This window comes from Chinchilla lanigera, unplaced genomic scaffold (assembly GCF_000276665.1).
Source record: "Chinchilla lanigera isolate Chin_1 unplaced genomic scaffold, ChiLan1.0 scaffold00004, whole genome shotgun sequence".
In the NCBI taxonomy this organism is placed as follows: domain Eukaryota; kingdom Metazoa; phylum Chordata; class Mammalia; order Rodentia; family Chinchillidae; genus Chinchilla; species Chinchilla lanigera.
In genome coordinates, this window is record NW_004955405.1 from 7863842 (window position 1) to 7879362 (window position 15521).

The 15521-nt window shown below is 34.1% G+C and overlaps 1 protein-coding gene across 1 annotated transcript in view; it reads right to left on the reverse strand.

Annotated features, from left to right (window-relative positions):
- The window catches only part of LOC102018462 (sperm-tail PG-rich repeat-containing protein 2), a 358995-nt gene that overhangs the window by 1554 nt on the left and 341920 nt on the right, over positions 1-15521 (reverse strand). Inside the window, exons 4-5 of the mRNA XM_013517444.1 lie at positions 3263-3405; positions 761-808 (exon numbers count right to left, since the gene is read on the reverse strand). Coding sequence (XP_013372898.1) covers positions 781-808; positions 3263-3405 — 171 coding nt within the window. The 3' untranslated portion in view covers positions 761-780. The remainder of the gene's footprint in view (positions 1-760; positions 809-3262; positions 3406-15521) is intronic.

The window sequence follows — 15521 nt, forward strand, 5'->3', positions numbered from 1 at the left end:
AGAAAAAAGCCAGTGATACATTAATGTCTTTTGTCTTAAAAGAAAAACACATTAGCAAAGACTTCAGTGATACAAACAGCTTTTTAGGTAAAAGTTTGCACTTGGCATGCTTTTGCACAATTACATGATCTTTATCAGTATACATGCTGATAATCTGTCAAACCTTGGCTGGGGAGGACTTGACTCGCGCGCCGACAGAGAGGGCTCAGCCGCTGCTGCCCACCTATAGGCTCACCACCGCTAGTGCAGTCTGAATGAGCTGACTGGAGCGCGAAAGCATCTCTGAAGCAACTGACCTTGTATAGCACCATGTAAAACCCCCAAGTAAGCACGCCTTAACATTCTTCTAGGTTATCACGTGATGATAATAGTGACACACAAAATCAGCATACCTACAAGTACTTTTAATAAATGAAATAAAAAGAATGCGCGGTAGGTTTGGTAGGTTGCTGAGTACATGATGGTGTGTCAGGCTACACCATGTCCAGAAGATGATCTTTTTCAGCTGTTATGCTCACTGAAGATACAGGAGTTTAGATATTGTTTAAAAGATGAAAATGAAAGAGCTTGACAAACTACGGTAAAGAGCATTTCAGATAGGTCAGAGTAACTTCCTGTACAGTATGTTACTGAGAAAAATTAGATTTCATTTCTGGCTAGATTGATCTGAGTGAATGGGGAACTCCAGAAATGATCAGGTCTTGAGCACTCAGAACCTAGAGAAAAGAGAAGGAGAGAGCGACACTGAGCGGAGCCCTACCTTCTTATTGAGCAGCCTTTTCATTCCCGACGGCACAACTCCAGACACCTAGGGAGACAGTCATAACACAGACAGAAGCCTGAGCCGGCATGTCATTTTCAGGGTGGACAGAGATGAAACTTGTAGTTCAAGTGCAAGAAAGCAGGACTTGAGCAGACAGTTCTCAAAGAGAAGGGAACAACATGGAAAGACCCTGTCTTTTTTCTCTTGAATAATTTGGTAAAATATTTTGGGTGCAGGGTGAAGAGGCTTGGAAATAGCATTTTAAGGTCTGAGCAGTTGCACAAAGTATTGAGCAGTTTCATAGAGTGGGAGAAGAAGTCCCAGAGGAGAGACTCCCTGAATATCATTGCCCTCCTCGTAGGAAGCATAAAGGCCACAGCCAATCACTTCCTGGCCTTTTGGCTAAGATCAAGTGTATGAAAGCCACAGCCAGGAACACAGGTGAAGGCAGTCATCAGCTCTAAGAGAGAGAGCCAGCTTTCCACTGGAATAGTGCCACCCTGGAAAAGCAGGCCACTCCATCCTGAAAGTACCTGAGAAAGCAAGAGGGTACCCTGTCCAGGGGATGGTGATGTGACACAAGAATCAAAGAACTACTCTGATTTCTTGTAAGCAATAGCCAACATTTATCACATTTATTAAAACTTACTATGCATATCAAGATATAGAGTAAAACAACAGAAAATTAAGAAAATGAACAGACAATATAAGCAGATCCAACAGTAAATCAGGATTGAAATTACCTACCATGTGTTTTAAAATTATGAAGATTAAATGCTTCACAAAACTGCTAACAAGATTTAACATCACAACATGAACTGGAATTTTTACATAATAAACAGAAATTATAGAAATGAAAATATAATAATGTAATACTATAATAGATGTGTTGATTTTCAGGTTATATGGTTGAAGAGAGAATTAGTGAGCTAGAAGGTACTGTTAGGAAATATATAAACTTAAATACAAAGAGAAAAAAGAATACACAATCTACAAAAGAACCTATGAGATAATTAGACACAATAAAAAGATTGAGTAGCCATACTGCACTTTCAACAGCCAGGAGGCAAAAAAACAATGCAGAATATTAGAGCACACTGGTTTTTTAAAATGCCTACATAAAAACTGTAAAAGCAATCACATAAGTAAAGACATTGTCTTCAAAGAAAATATTTCATTAGAAATCACAGAAAACAAAATATAATGCAATGGCATCTTCAAAATGTTGAAAGAAAATATATACCACCCTGCAATTCTTTATTCAGAAAAGGAAGATGGAATAAAGATATTATTTTTCTGTAGAATTCAACAATGAGGGTTGGGGATTTAGCTCAGTGGTCCAGCATCTGCCTGGCAAGTGTGAGGTCCTGAGTTTGACTCCTGGTACCCCTCCACAAAAAAATTCACCAATGAATTCACTATTCTAGAAAGATAATTTTGTATTTTACTGATGACTACATAAAAAGTCAGAAACAGATTAATAATACTATGTATTTTATTTGACCCAGTATATCTGAAATATCATTTTAACATTAAATAGATATAAAATATAATTACTAAAATATTTCACCTTTTTAAAACTGTTTTCAAACTCTGGTGGGCATTTAGACTTAGAGTACATATCAGTTTGAAATAGTCACTTTTCAAGTGCTTAATAGTGTCATGTGATTAGTGACTACCCTGATGGATAGCAGAGATTTTTGTCTCTAGCAAAAATAAATTTAAGTGGTATCTACAGTACATGAATTAGATCTACTATTGAATAATTAGTTTAATGAGATATCAGGTATCAAATGTCATTTTAATTACTTAATAAATTCTGTTCTGTGTAGAATACAGTAGAGTTCTCTGGTAATTGATGTGATCACATTAAATTCCTGAAATACAACACCACTTAATGGTGTAGACTTTCACACACTAAAATAAAAAGAAATCTTTGTCTGGAATATAAAGACATTAAATTGTTTTAATACAATCTCATTTTACATTAAAAATCAAAGCTTACACAAGTGTGGTAGTCACTATTATATACTCAGCATTTAATTCATAGTTCCATATCCATTAAATCTTTATGGAACAATGTCTATTCTTAGTCCAAACTTGCTTGATTGTGCAGTTTGGCCAAAAACACCTCCTAAATGTTGCAGTAGGATAGAATCCCACAGTAATTGACTAAGGCATAACATTAATTTTTATTTCTCTGTACTAGAAAAGATAGGTTAATAAAAAAAGCTGTCATACCTCATTTTAAAACTCTTCTCTCTTGGTATTAAAGGCAAAAAGTTAAAGCAGACTTTCTAAAAACTAGATTAGCGCTTATTTCTAGAATTTTGCAGATTAAGCTCATTTACAATCTGTTAATTACTCCTTAGGGCTAATATTCAACCAGTCTCTAGAAGTGCAAACATATTGCTTTGAAAACGGGGTCATTTATGTCATTTAATTTGTGGATTATAAATGTGTAGCAACCATATGAGTGGAGAGGGCAGGCACACTCACCATTTAGAAGCTTGCGTTTTGCCTCCTGGGTGTTTTTGTTTGGCTTTTTGTTCTGTAGTGTTTCCTGTCTTTGTCACAAAAGGATTTGACAGAGTGACATTAAATGTTTTCTTCAGAACAGAATGTCTTAAAAATGGACTAAGCTGTAGAGATTCAAATGAAAGAATAGCAGCTTTTAATTATATCATTCATAAAATTTCAAAAAGTATTTTACATACATGAATAGTGAACTCATTAACATAAACTTATCAATATCACTCAGCAATATTTTACATGTTTGTATTCCTAAAGTTAATATCTATAAATATGCTTTAAAATGTAAACAAGTTATTAGTCATCTATTTAACTAAAGTGTTTTAAAATTCTTACCAAAATATATACATATCTGAAAGAAACTAAAATCCTTGCTAAAGCCTATAAATTTTTAAATAAGAAATATGTGCATTTCTATTTGTGAATATCAATAATGTTTAATCATAAAATAAAGTTTTCTATCAATTACAATAAATAGTGATATTCCACTACTCACATTTATGCTGTTGAGAAATATTCGCTCTGCTGCTATCATCTACCCAAGGCTGTCTTTGTACTAGGCACAGGCAGTGTCAAAGCCTGCGTCTTCCACCACATAACACAGCTCTGACAACACTGGGACACACTGTAAAAGCTAAGCACCTAGACAACAACAACAGCAAACCAACCCCATTTCCAGTTGCTGTAGGGTTTTACTAAATCTCTTAAAGTAAATTTAACTTTACATTCCTTCAGCCAATGCATAGGTGTGTTCTTTGTGACAGGAACAGTTGTAAGGTCACCCTGCAGGTGCTCCTCCTCTTATCCGAACTCCACCCAGCAGGGCACGTGAAGATGGCAGGAAGTGCAAGCTGAATGCCTAAGTTTAGTTTTTATTTAATCATCTGTATGTGACGAGGTGGTGGTTAAAGTTCTGGGCAGCTCCATGTCGAACATTAACAGATGCCAATGAAAATTTAGACTCAGACACTTCCAATATCTGTGGCCGTGGCCTTCGGAAATTTATCTCTACTGTTTGAACTCTGATTTCCTCATTTTTCAAATGGACTCAGTGATCGCTACCTTATGTAGGCTTTCTAGATATATTAACTGAATTAAAAACATAAAATAGTCTTTCTTTTTGAGACACAATATATACCTCAGTGATTGAAAGCACAGAGTTTTCATTATTTGGAACCCATTCCTGACATCTGCTTTCTGTATCTTCTTAACTTCTTAATCTCTCAGGAGATGGCACATTTAGAAAATTAGTATAATAATGAATTTATATGTGTACAGTATATCAACTAACCTACTAAAATTATTATATGTTATCATTAATCTGCGTAGTGTCCTCCAAAAATTAAATATGTGTATCACATTACTTAATGTGAATTCTTGTTATTAGAGGTAAACCAGTAGGTGGAACTCCTTCATCCAGCAGTCTTCAAAAGTACTGTAACTTCATTGACATAAATTAGTTCAGTATACATTTAGGATAAAATTTAAAAGAATATTATCTCCAACAGCATATGGTGTTTGGCAGTATTGGCATTAAGAAAAAGTTATCTTCTATTACAAGCATCAGAAATGACTATAGTACAAATCCAGACATATATAAAATTATGAAATAAATAGAATGTAATTGAGGGAATCTCCATTTGTCCAGTTACTAGCACCCAGTGTTCCTTGAACTCAGATTCTTCTGGAAATTACTCCAGAAGTACATGATTAGGGAAGATATAGGACAATGATCACTTAAAAGTTTTAAAGAATTATTGCTAGATATGATAGGGATTGGAATCACTGAAATGAGGGTTGGGGAGTTAATTCTGGCCTCTCATCTCCAATTTCCATTAAATTTCCAGGTAAAAAGACTGACTTCAGAAAGTTGAAAATATGCATTCTCTAGAAGTGAAAAAGTAGGGTAGTGTCATTGGGAATGAAATACCAGAACAATATGGTGTCCCCAGGGTTAAGTTCTGGCATGGCATACAACACAATCTTATAAGCTGAATAGTTAACTTTGTTTCTGACATAGGCACAAGAATATGCTGAGGTAGGGATGGCAATTCAACTTCCCCAATCAAAATATCAGCAGCACACTTTATAGAACTAGTGGAAACATTCCTAAAATTCATATGGAGCCAGAACAGACCCAGAATAACAAAAGCAATTTTGGGCAACAAAAACAAAGCAGGAGGCCTAGCAATACCTGACTTCAAGCTATACTACAAAGCAACCATGATAAAAACAATATGGTACTGGTACAGAAACAGATAGATGGATCAGTGGAAGGCTGCAGAGGATATGGAAACGCCCTCTGACACATTCAGCTATTTGATCTTTGACAAAGGAGCTGAAAATATATGTTGGAGGAAAGATAGCCTATTCAACATGTAGTATCTATATATAATGGAATATTAGTTGGCTATAAAGAATGACAGATTTGGGACATTTGTGGAAAATGGATGCACCTGGAAAATATAATATTAAGTGAAATGAATCACACACACAAGCTTAAATACCATCTCGTATCTCATTTGAGTAAAGCAAAGTATAAACACGGAACGATAAAGGATGGATGGAAAGGGACAAGGGAATAAATCTCTTGCAATAGAAAAGGCAAAAGGTGAGGAGGGGAGGAGAAATAAGTAGAATAAAGATGAACTATGCATGGGAAACTAATAACCTCAGAGAATGTAAACATTATATGCCATAACATGAGCTAAAATCAACATCAATAAGAATGAAAATCAGGATAGGTGAATAAGAGGAGGAGGAGGGGCAATGAGAGGAAGGGAAAGAGGATGTTAGAGAGAACCAAGCTGTGGTACGGCCGTGCGCCCACTCCCCAAGAAGACTGTAAACTACATGCACTGCAAACATGCACTGATACCTTTTTAAGTGAAAAAAGTTAGCTAAGATAACAGAAGGTCTGAATTTGGGCACAAGGGAAATATAAGCAGCATAGAAATAGCAGGATTTACCTACAACAGATATAAGAAATGGAATGCTTCCTATGGCCACTCACCACACTACTGCTTTCTGCATCTCTCCCCAAAGGTTCTGAAGGAGTCTGATACTGACGACCCAGGTTACAAAGGTCTATGGGGCTGAGATAGTATATGTTATAAAATAATATAAATCCATACTATTTAATGTGGCTCGCATCCCAAAACAGGTGGTCAATTCAATGGAAAAGTGGCCTGCTAGACCTAAAGTAAATGCAGGCATTTAGCATATGATGAAAACTGATATTTCAATCAACATGAAAAGGATATACTCAAAGGCCATATGTACTTAAATGATGAGTTTTGTATTTTAAAAATAGAAATGATTATATATTGTATCTACATATTATGGACCCACAAAAATGTAAATATTTAAACATTTAAAAAGTAAAATATTTCAGAACAAAATGATAGGAATTAGCAGTGGCTGTTATATTACATATCATTATCTTCAAGGAAGTTGCTCAGATTACCAGATGTAAGAATGCAAGATTGATCAAACCATTAAAGGGAATGAAAAAAAAAATAGAAAAGATATAGAGTTTCACTAGACAAGATGGTAGGAATTCACCAATGGTTGTTATATTGCATATTGTTGTCTTCAGATAAGTTGTTCAGATTACCAGATATACGCATGCAAAATTGGTCAAAAAGAAAAAAAAATTAGGCATTAACTATTTCTTTCAATAAACTGTTAGACTTCAGTATAGTTATCCCAGCTATCCATATATATATATAACATATATATATATATTATATATATATGTTTGTATATATTTTGCCTTCTTTCTTTCTTTCTTTTTCTCCTTTTCCTCATCCCAGTTTTTCTTTCCTTTGAGCAATGTCTTCCCCTTTCATAATATCTATTGTACATTTGGGGTTTTATTTACTCTTCCAGTTTCTTACACTAAGGAAACAATACAATGTTTACACATGTGGGTCTGTGGGTTGGATTTATTTCACTTATGAATATAAACTCTAATTGCATCCATTTAGCTATAAAATCCTTGAGTTTATCTTTTTTATAGCTGAGTAATACTCTACTGTATAAAAATACCACATCTTTTTATATTTTTCTCAGTTGATTGGCATTTGTGTTGATTATAAGATTTAGCTATGACAAATTATGCTGGTATAAACATGGGTTCACATATATTGCTGTGGTATGATGTTTTTAATGCTTCTGTGAAAATATCCAGAAGGATAATAGCTGGGTTAGTGGGACTTCTAATCCTTGTCTCTGTTGTTGGTAGTTTGCTATGGTTCATTTTTTAAATTATTCTCTTTAAAATTAAAAAAAAGAAAGAAAAGGAAAAATAAAATTCCTTAAACTCTCGCTCCAAAAAGTGAAATATTTGAATAAATACAAGAAAATACAAATGAATATTAGATCTAATATATTTTAGGAAATTATCCTGATTCTGCACACAAGTAACTGAAATTATATTTATTGTTACTGCACACAAGTAACTGAATTATATTTATTTTTTATTTGAAAAACAGTAAGGTTTTTCAAATCTTCTGGAAGAAATATTTGACCACTTTTAGAAACTATTCTTAAACTGGAAAAAATAGAATGCTTCCAAAATATGGTTAACACTAAAAATATTTGAACTACAGGACTTCAAGATCTACTGTGAAGCTAAACCCATCAAGACAATGTGGCATTCATGAAAGAACAATACATAGATCCATGGAACACAAATCAGACCTTGGAAATCCAACCACAGAAATATACTTAGGGAGGAAAGCTCTCCTTAGACAAAGGAGCAAAGGCAATACAAGGGAGCATCAGAAATAGTCTTTGTGGTAGTATTAACAAGAAGCTCACCGAGAACCAAGACATAATGATGAGAATGTGGCAATGAACACAGACCTGAACTTTAACAGTCACTTCAGTGAAGTAATGTGGATGACAGAACAATCCCAAGTTCTTAACTATGCAAAACACATAATTAATATTGTGCTTCTTTTTAAATCATGTGCAAGTGGAGAAGCAAAATGACTGGCACCCTTATTTTGTATTCAAAGCATTTTCCACCTATAGATAGAAACGGCTATGAGATGTATCCTGTTTATTTAATCTGCATTGAAACATGTTCAGATTGTAGCTTTCCAAATACAAAAATATCTGAAAGCACAGGGCTGCAGCAGAGAGTAGCTTAATGTCCACTTAGGCTTTTTATATTCTGTGTTCTACTATTTGTAAAACTGATTTAAACTTAATCTGAGCTGAAGAACAATTTATACATGCCATTTCACCAAAATTATGATTAATGTGTTTGAAATAATGAATTACAAATGAGATAAAATCAATACAATGTTAAAAGCTATACTTCTGGCTTAAACTCATAATGAAATAAATTAGAATATATTCTAATTTGCCATTGTTTATAGTTTTTGCTGAAATTTTAAATAATATGGTATATATGCATTTTCTGGTGTAAAATCCAGTGCTTATAACATCCTCATCATAAGGGGTCATGACAGCATTCTATTCACATGTCGGGTAAGACAGAAACTATGTGTATGTTCTGTGATATGATGAATGCTTTCTCAAAGCACACTAAGAACTTTTGTAAATATATTACTGCGCATTGTTCCCTGTCACAGAAAGTGAGAAAATAATGACCTACTAACCTTTGTACTACTGGTTAGAAACAAAAGTATTAAAGAGAATAAATAAATAGTGAAACTAAGCCTGCCAGATAGCTTTGACAAAGTCCCTGTCCTAAAAAACAGACTGAGGACCTATTCTAGATTAAAAGGGATTAAAGGAACATGGTTGTGGTAGTCAGGGTCTATAGGGGAAGAGATTTAATACAGGATGCATAATTTATAGGATTATTTTACAATATTCACCGAAAGAGTCAAATGCAGAAGAGTGAAGGAGATCTGTTCACACACTAGAGACCCAAAAAATCCAGCTAAAGACCCAGAACCCATGGCAATGTCCCGCATGAGTCCAGCTGGAGGCCTAGAGCCCACGACAATGTCTCATGCAAATCTATGTCAAGGATCTGCACCGGGAAGGCCCAAAGGCCAGTGGTAGAAGCTAGAAAGTCTGCGCTAGCAAAATGTAGGATCTGTGCCAGCAGGTCGAGAGATCTGCACTGGATCCAGGAAGTGATGCTCAAGGTAAGGACCAGAGTTCCCCTGAAAAGAGCCATAACCATCCTCAGAAACAGCGTGGAGCCGAGCTACTCTGATGACAAGAACAGCTTAGTCATCAGGAAAACCAGCCTGACAAGCTTCTCCAGGAGAATCAACAGCTCACCATCTTCCCCTCCAGTTCTCCTTTCCTGCAGCTGGCAGCAATCCTCAGGTGGGCTTTCCATACCCAGCACCATGCTGACTCAGTTCACCTGGCTGTTACAGGTTGACCATTAGTCCACCATAATGGTGATTGAATGGAATGTATAATTCTGTACACACATTAACATGATAGGTAATAATATTGTACCAAAGTAAAATTTTCTGAATTTGATCATTCCTTTTTGGTTACATGAGATAATATCTTCAGTTAGAAGATAAATACTGTTGTATTTAAAGTTAAAAGATTAGGATCAATGTTATATAAGCTATATATAAAAGGGAGAACAGTGTAAATGATGATATACAACAATTAAGTATTGATATAGAAGAAATGTAACTTCCAACCTGCTAGACATCAGATGAACTGCGTTCATGTCCCCTAAAAGCAAAAGAATGAATTCCAAAAGCCAACAGAGTTTAAGACTAGGAGAGGTTTAAGGGTTTCAATTCACAAAGCAAAAGAAACATACTGGCGTAATGTATCAAGAAGCAAGATCCAATGATATACTTCATATAAGAAACACATTTAGTTCAAAAAGAAATTCGTATACTGAAAGTCAAAGGATGGAAAAAACACTCCCCACCATACGAATCTGGAAAACATGGGGGTAGCTATCCTATTTGCAGACAAAGTATATTTCAAGCCAAGACTGATTAAGAGAGACAAGGAAAATCATTATACACTCATTAAGGAAACTACCTAAGATGAAGCTATAACAATCACTAATATATATGCAACAAATATCAGTGCACCAACTATATAAAACAAATATTAATAGAATGAAAAAATCAAATAATAAAATTATACTAATGCAATTGTATTGAGGGATCTCAATACCCCACTGTCACAAATAGATGGATCACCTAGACAAAAAAAAATCAATAATGAAATATTAGAACTGAACCAAACTTTTGAACAAATGGATATAGTAAATGTCAACAGTATTCCACCCCATAACATCAGAGTACACATCCTTCTCAGCTGAACATAAGATGTTCTCCAAAATATACCACATATTAGCTCATAGAATGTACTTAAATAAATGCAAAGGAATTGAAATTATCCCACGCAAATTATCAAACCATAGTGCAGTGATATTGGAAATCAATGACAAAAGAAATTCATAAACATATGAAAATTAAATAACACACTCCTTAACAACAAATAGGTCACACATAAAGTTAAAGAAAAAAATATACAGTTTCTACAATTAAATAATAATGATAATACTATACATAGGAACTTATAGGACATAAAGAAAATGGTCCTAAAAGGAAATTTACAGTGGTGAATACCCATATCAGGAAAACAGAGTGAGCTCAAATAAACAACCTAATATTGAACCTCAGACTTCTAGAAAAAGAAAAGCAGGCCAAACCCAAAGCTCATAAGAGGGATGAAATTATGAAAATTGGAACAGAAAATAATGCAATGGAGACTATGAAAACAATATAAAGAAGCAATGAATCAAAGAGTTGATTCTTTGAGAGAGTAAATAAAATTGGCATGCCCTTACCCAACCTAATCAAAAAAAAAAAGGAAAGAAAAGATTCAAATCTATGCAGTTATGAATGAAAATGGAGAAATCACAACAGGACCTGGAGAATCCAGAAGATCATCTATTCCTACTTTGAGAAACATATTCAAATAAGATGGAAAATGCAGAAAAAATGGACAGATTCCTAGATACATATGAATTGACAAAACTGAACCAAGAAGGTATAAAAATTCTAAATAGACAAAGATCCATAGATGAAATTGAAGATGTAATTGAAATCCTACTAAGAAAGAAATGTCCAGTCCCTGATAGATTTACTGCTTAAGTCTACAAGAAATTTAGAGAATACCTAATCCTGCTACTACTCAACCTCTTTAATGAAATTAGAAAGGAAGCAATACTCCCAAATTGATTCCTGGAATCAAGCATTACTCTGATACCAAAACCAGAGAAGGATCCAACCAAGAAAGAGAACTGCAGGACAATCTCCCTAATGAATACAGATGCAAAAATCATCAGTAAGATACTGGAAAACAGAATGCAGCAAATCATCAAGATTATACACCAGGACCATCCCAGGGATGGTAGGAGTCATCCCAGGGATGCATGCTGAAATGGTTTAACACATGCAAATCAATAAATGTAATATACTATATTAAGGCAAAGACAAAAACCATACGATCATCTCAATAGGTGATAGAAAAAGCATTTGATGATATCCAACACCCATTCATGATAAAAACCATACAGAAAATTGGACTAGATCATCTTCATCTGAATCTGATAAAAGCCATCCATGATAAACTAACAGCCAACGTCACATTTAATGGACAAAAACCAAAATCTTTCACTCTAAAAGCAGGGACAAGACAAGGATATCTACTGTCACCTCTCTTTTTCAATATAGCTCTGGAAACATTAGCCAGAGCAATTAGACAAGAGAAATGCATAAATGGAATAAGGATAGGAAAGGAAGAAGTTAAATTATCATTATTCAAGGACAACAGGATACTCTACAAAGAAGCGCCCAAAAATTCCATCAAAAAACTTCTAAATTTAAAAATCAAATTCAGTAATGTAGCTGGATATTAAAGTCAACAGTCAAAAATCAATAGCCTTCCTATACACAAATAACTAGCTCTCTGAGAGAGAAATTAGGAAAACAACACCTTTCACAATAGCATTAAAAAAATGAATACCTAGGAACTGATCTAACAAAGGTAACAAAATCTTCTACATGGAAAACTATAACACTCTGAAAGAGGATTAAAGAAGATGGAAAGATATCCCTTGCTCTTGGATAGGAAGAACCAGTATAATAAAAATGGCTAATCTTCCCAAATTGTTATACAAATTTAAAGCAATCCTGATCAAAATTCCAACAGCATATCTCACAGAATTATATATAACAATCCTAAAGCTCACTTAGAACGAGAAGAGACCTAAAATAGCAAAGGTAATTCAGGGCAACAAAGGCAAAGCAGGGGCATCATAATTCCTGACTTGAAATTATTCTACAAACCTATTGTAATAAAAATAGCATGATACTGGAAAAAAAACAGACCCAAGAATCAAGGGAACAGATTAAAATACAGACATACTTAGCCACCTTGTCTTTGACAAAGGTACCAAACACATTCACTAGAAAAAAGATAGTCTCTTTAATAAATGGTGTCAGGAAAACTGTTTTTCCACACATCAGAGGTTAAACTAGACCCATATCTTTCACCATTCACTAAACTAAAATAAAAATGGAGCAAAGATCTAAATATTGAAACAGAAACACTAACACTGCTCAGAAGAGAATAGATAGAACTGTTAAAGACATTGGAGTAGGCAAAGACTTTACAAACAAATCCCCCATCACATAGGGACCATCACAAAGAATCAACGATTGGGATTTCATCTTATTAAAAAGCTTTTGCACAGGAAGAAAAAACATCAACAGAGTTAGGAGACAACCCACAGTGTGGAAAAAACTTTTCCAGCCCTTTCTCAGACAAAGAACTACTATCTAGAATATATAAAGAATTCAAAAAAATCAAAGCCCCCAAATTAAAAACCCAATCAAAAAATGGGCATTTGAAATGAAGAGACTTGCCAGATGAAGAAATAGAAATGGGAAATAAATATATGAAAAATTGTTCAACATCATTGATTATCTAAGAAATGCAAATGAAAACAACACAAAGATCCCATCTCACCCCAGGAAGAATGGCTACTATCAAGAAATCAATCAGTAACAAATGCTGGTGAGGCTGTGAGGAAAAAGGAACTCTTCGCCACTGTTGGTGGGAGTGTAGCCTGGTGCAACTACTGTGAAAATCAATGTGCAGATTCCTCAGAAAACTAGGACTAGAGATTCCATTCAACCTGTTATCCCCCTTCTTTGTATTTCCCCAAAAGAATTAAAAGCATCAAACCACAGTGATACATGCACACCATATTTATAGTAGCACAGTTTGTTATAGCCAAATCTTGGAAGCAGGCCAAATGCCCACCAATTGATGAATGAATAAAGAAGATGTATTTGTTTGTTTGTTTTATCCAGTGGAATAATATTCCATTGGATACTATTCCACTGCGTAAGGATGAGCCTAAGGATAAGCTTGAGACATTTATTGCTATATGGATGGACCTTGAGACTATATTCTTAAGTGAAAAGAATTGGACACACATGTGTAAATATCACATTGTTTCTCTGGTGTGAGAAACTAAAAGTGCAACTAAAGACCAAAATGTATACCAGGTATTGTGAAATAGGAAGAAAATGTTCAAACAGGAAGGGGAAGAAGGGTAGGGGTTGGAGAAGAAAGGAAGAAAGAAAAAAGAAAAAAATTTAAAAGAAGGAAAAAAATGGAAATAAAGCTTTTGTAAATAAGGAGGGGAAGTAGAGTTGAAGGGAGGAGAGGGTAATGGGAATAAAAAAGATTCATTATATCACGTACTGGTACAAATTCGCTATGATGAGTGACATCATTATATTTACCTAAAATGTACCAATAAAATCATCTACTTCTTTTAATGAATTTACTTTGATTATTAGTAATGTAAATAATTTCATATTTCTTTCAATACTTTGTATAAGAGTGGGTAAAACTGTATGCTTTCCTGATCTGGGCTCTATAGCTTCAGAGAAGGTGCCAGGTGGTTGACGTACCTTCCACTAGTGAGAATAAACAATTTTTAGAAGAGGTTTTCCACAAAGAAATCTGTATCTGTTACTTACCTGAAGTATTTGCTATTAATATTTTCCTACTTCTTCTGAGGACTTTAAATGTGTTTATTTTTTACAGAAAAGTTTTAACATTGTTGGACTGATCAGTATATTTTTCTTTTGTGAGATTTTTTCACTGTCTTTATGGTTATGTTGACCAATTATGGTTATGTTGACCATTTGCTCCTGGAGTTTAATAAAAGTTTGCTACAACACGTAGTAAAAATGTTAGAATAAAAGTGAACTATGTAAATAAAAGTAAGAGGCATGCGTGGTGGCACATGCCTGTGCTCCCAGTGCTGAGGAGGCTGAGGCAGGACTGTGAGCTGGAAGCCAGCCTGGGCTACATAGCATGGTCAAGACCAGCTTAGAATACACAGTAAGACTGTCTCACAAAAATCAATTAAACTAAATTAAATTAATAATGGTGTTAAAAATTAATGCATGTGGAAAGGAAACTGATGATCTTTTTCAGATCCCTTCAAAAGACTATATCATAAATTATTTAATGCCATAAATCATGCACTCAAGTATGAAAAAGGATTACCTATAATTTCAGAACTGGTTATAGAATTTGTTAAAGATATTCATAATTGACTTTTTGGTACTCAGGATAGTATAGTCAAAACTCACAACTGTGTGAAGAAAAAAATAGTTAACATTTTAGTGACATTTTTAAAAAGTTCATAACATTCAAATGAAATTCTATAGCTGAGAAATAGAAAATGACTAAGTTATCTCCAGTATCTGAAAAAGGTCATGAAAATTGCATACATGGAATTTAACCCCATCCTCTGGAAAAAAACTTAAGCAGATAATACTTTGACATTATTAAAGTTGGAGGGTACAAGCCAGATTTAGGGGTACTATCAAAAGCTTACGATGTGATCATTTTTGGTTTTCATTGTAACTGTGAAAGATTTTTTTATTTCATAAAACTAAAACGTTAAAAGTATCAGATTTTATATTGATGACTTTAACATTTTAAATGGGATAAAAGTATATAAATTCTTAATTATGTATTACATGATCAAATATTCTTCTTCCTCTTATACATACTTTAAAAATCCAAAAGTATCAAAATTCAGTACTAACAGCAAAAATAAAACAGAATAACCAGATGATGATCCAAAAGAAGATTCCAACTTTAAAGTAAATTAAATGAGTAATGAGTTCAAGAATTCATTTTATATTCATCATAT